The sequence below is a fragment of the Pediculus humanus genome, genomic scaffold (genome assembly GCF_000006295.1).
Source record: "Pediculus humanus corporis 1103172108298 genomic scaffold, whole genome shotgun sequence".
Lineage (NCBI taxonomy): Eukaryota > Metazoa > Arthropoda > Insecta > Psocodea > Pediculidae > Pediculus > Pediculus humanus.
In genome coordinates, this window is record NW_002987867.1 from 120,493 (window position 1) to 124,464 (window position 3,972).

At 28.1% G+C, this 3,972-nt stretch overlaps 1 protein-coding gene across 1 annotated transcript; it reads left to right on the plus strand.

The window, feature by feature from the left end:
* Positions 1-1,590: 1,590 nt before the first annotated feature.
* Phum_PHUM561630 (protein FAM60A, putative) lies at positions 1,591-2,572 on the plus strand (the record flags this gene model as incomplete). The annotated part of the gene is made up of 2 exons (XM_002431900.1): positions 1,591-2,132; positions 2,215-2,572. The coding sequence occupies 2 exons, from the start codon at positions 1,591-1,593 to the stop codon at positions 2,570-2,572; spliced, it is 900 nt and encodes a 299-aa protein (XP_002431945.1).
* Positions 2,573-3,972: the final 1,400 nt, after the last annotated feature.

Consider the following 3,972-nt stretch of genomic DNA (forward strand, 5'->3'; position numbering starts at 1 on the left):
AATAAGCCTCTTCGAAATAAATAATCGAGAGTCGTTTTTACTTGCAATGCAGATAAATGGCAGATAAAAACCATTTACAAATGGCGTACATATATCTACGGAAAGATTTTAAGAAAAAGGTCTAGAAATAATTGAAAGAAAGAAACGGTGATAGGGAAAATCGACATATTACAAAAAAATATTGTTGTTTGTATTTGTTACTTTTTGACTGACGTATCGCATCACTTTCGTTCTTGTAAATTAATTGTGCGTTGTAGTAGATTCGACTAGAAATTTTTTGTCGAAAATGTAAACCCGTGTACGATTTAGGTGAAAGTGGTTTTGAAGGTTCGAACAAACGAAAATGATGTCGGTCCTAATAAATATAATAGTTTTTGTTTCGTTTTTAAGTTAAAAAACAGACAAAAATTACCTGAATTTTATTTTATTTATAAAAAAAAAAAATTAATCTTAATCTATTATTATTATGTGGCCTCTGACAGGTTTTTAGGTTTTTTTTTTTTTACATATATATACCTTAAAGCAATGCCTTTATTTAAATTTTCATATATTGACGTGCGATATTGCATTATATAAATATGATGCATCTTATTAAGTTAGAGATGTAAACGCCTCATACATCTTAATCAAGATAAACTATTAGCTGGAGGATGGTGAGACGCATGTGCGTGACGCATGCGTTTCCTTAAAACAAAACCGTTTTCTTCTTTTCTAGAAGATTCATTTCTCAAGGACGGTCATTAGCTTAAGCGGTCATTACCTTAGTGATCCTCGTGGAGCAGAGTGATAGACTACTGGTACCCCTTTGCCTGTTTTATTGGGTTTTCTCGAAAGTTTGTTACTTTTTTTGTTCGTGTTGTCACTTTGACACTTTTTTTTTTATTCAAAAACACTTTCAATTAGTACCTTAATCAAAGTCGTTACAAGTAAACTAGGACATTCATGTAGGCTTATAATATTAAAAAAACACAGTTTGAAAATTAAAATTAAAATTATTATTTTTAGGCTCTCTTTACATTTAGGGTAATTGTTGGTAGCTAGCCTAAAAGTCTAGATTAAAAATCAAATACGAACGAGTATAAAAAAAAAAAATTATTACTCTATTGTCGTCATTTGTCCTTTTTTTTTTTTTTTTTTTTTTTACATCAGTAACAATGATTTAAAAAAAAAAAAAAAAAGTTTTGGATACTTGTTGTATTATTCTAAAGTAAGCGAAAATATTGCATAATGAAAATGTTTTGATTCCAAAGTGTAGATTGGGTATGGTTAGGATTCATTTGCAAAGTGGATCGTGACGATTTACCGTTTTATTAACTTTGTTTATTTACCTTTTATTAAAGTAGGCAAGGATTCACATGCATGTTTATTAATGAAAACAATATAAATGTGTTTTACACAATGAAAGTGTGATTTTTTTCTTTTTTTTTATTTTGTTTTAGATGTGAAAAAGAGAAAAAGTGATAAGTGAAAAAGATGATGGAGGTAAATTAAGGTTATATGGAATGCGTGTGATAAATTTAATTTCATTTATTTTATTTTCAGGTTTCTGATTGATTGATTGACGGAATACGAAAAAAATCAAAAAAGAAAATGTTCAGTTTTCATAAACCCAAGGTTTATAGGTCCACAACGGGTTGTTGCATTTGCAAAGCGAAATCGAGCAGCAGCAGGTTCACAGACAGCAGAAAATACGAAGAAGATTTGATGGAATGCTTTCAGTTGGGCGAAAGGAGAACGGGAGAGATTTGCAATGCGTGCGTTTTATTAGTTAAAAGATGGAAAAAATTACCGGATGGTAGCGACAGGAATTGGAGACACGTCGTCGATGCCCGAGCCGGACCCGGAACGAAATCCTTGGCCAAATTCAAAGCGAAAAATAAAAATAAGAAAAAACCAAAGTTAAAAGCCGAAGTACGAGAAATTTCTCCGGCTCCGAGTGACGAATTAAGTTCAGATTTGAGCGGTTTAAGCGTTAATTCAAGTCGTCCGTGTAGTCCCGTACAAAGCGAAGAATGTATTCCGAAAGCATCAAGAAAAAGGCCTAAAAGTCCGTTACATTTGAAAGAAGACAAACACCGACGCTCTCATTCTCCCGTTTCTAGTGGTTTTGTAGATTTGGATTTTTGGAAAAAGTTAGTATGAAATCTAATGAGGAGATTTTTAAGAGGTTGTCCATCTTTAACATTTTAAACCTTTTGTTGTTTTTTTTCAAAGGAAAAAAGTCTGTTGCGGTACTATATTTACCGGACCTCACGGAATGGTTATGGTAGATCCACGACTGTTAAAACCATGCCAGGGTTGCAGAGAGTCAAAATCTGCACGACAAGCTTCTCTTTCACCCGCTCAGCAAATGGACTACGACTCGAGGCCGATTAAAAAGGATAAAGTCTACAGCGATTCATCATCAGATTCTGGATACGATGATTCTTCGAATCCTGGAGCTCCGACAAAGGGAAACGCAGTAGAAAATTCATCTGATTCTGTGATGTGCAAACCAGTCCATGGGGCGAGTAATAAACCACTGCCAATGTTTTTAAGTCAGCCACATAATAATTTATCACCGATTAATTAACAATTAATTCCGCGTTAGGACATTTTTTTTTTTTAATTTTTTTTTTTCTTCTTTAAATAAACCCATCGGGTTCGAATTAAAAAAAAAAAAAATTGAAAGAAAAGAAAAGAAAAGAAAAAAAAAAAATTTAATTCTGAAAGAACACAAAAATATGATATTTAAAAAATTTAAGTTTTTTTTTTCTTTTTTTTTTTTTTTTTTTTTATATATATAAAATGAATCAAAATATTATTGATTATTATTATTATTATTAAATATAGCTCCAAACAATCAGTCAGGGCCCAATTAAATTGCATTAATTAATTTTAGCTCTTCATTTGCCCAATAATGCGACTGATTAGTTTTTAAGATTTTTCAGCAAAAAACTTGACTTAAATGAAGAGCTAAATTAAATTTAATAAAAAAAAAATTGTAATTTTTTTTTTTTTTATGTAATGTGATGATGATGATGATGATGATGCAAATATTATTTATTTTTATTTGAATCGATTATTATTATTATTATTATTATTATTATTTTAATATCTATAATAAGAATTTTTTTTTTTTTTTTTTTCAAAATAGTTGATCGAAGTTTTTTTTTTTTTTTATTAATATTAATTAAATATTTAAAATAAATAAATAAATAAATTTATTTATAATAAGTAAAATTTCATATCCGAGTTCCGAATGATTATAAAAAGTAGTGATTGATTGATTGATTGATTAATTATTTATGTTACCGAAACTCGTTTATGTTTAATTTTTTATTATTATTATTATTATATATATACGTCATAATAATTTGTGATCAATTGTTTATATGATTTGCAGAATTGTTTTAAAAAGAAAGCAAAAAATTTTATATATTTTAAATAGATTTTATAATAATAATAATAATAATAATAATAATAATAATAATAATAATAACAACACCAAAGGTGTTCTTCGATCGACTCCCAAAAAAAAAAAAAAAATTTTTTTATTAAACGTTCAATTATTATTTTTTTTTTGTTGTTGTATACAATCGATCTCAAAAAAAAAAATTTTTTTTTTTTTTGTTTTTGTTTTTTCTCTCTCTGAAATCTCTCATTAATAATAATAATAATAATAATAATTTTTTGTACGCTCGTTTAATAAATACCTCCTTACGAGGAGGAGGGTGGGGTGGGGTGAGAGGAGGGTTTTTGGCATTTATCGACGATTTTAATATATTTTATCGCACATTTGTTACCTATTTAATATTTGTTTTATTATCAATTGAAAATGAGTATAAGGAAAAGAAGGGGGGAGGGGGGAATGACTCAATTTTCAATACAATCATTAAATTTTAATTAAATAAATAAATCTGTGTTCTTTCCTCCCTTAATAAATAATAATAATAATAATAATAATAATAATAATAATAATAATAATTTGTG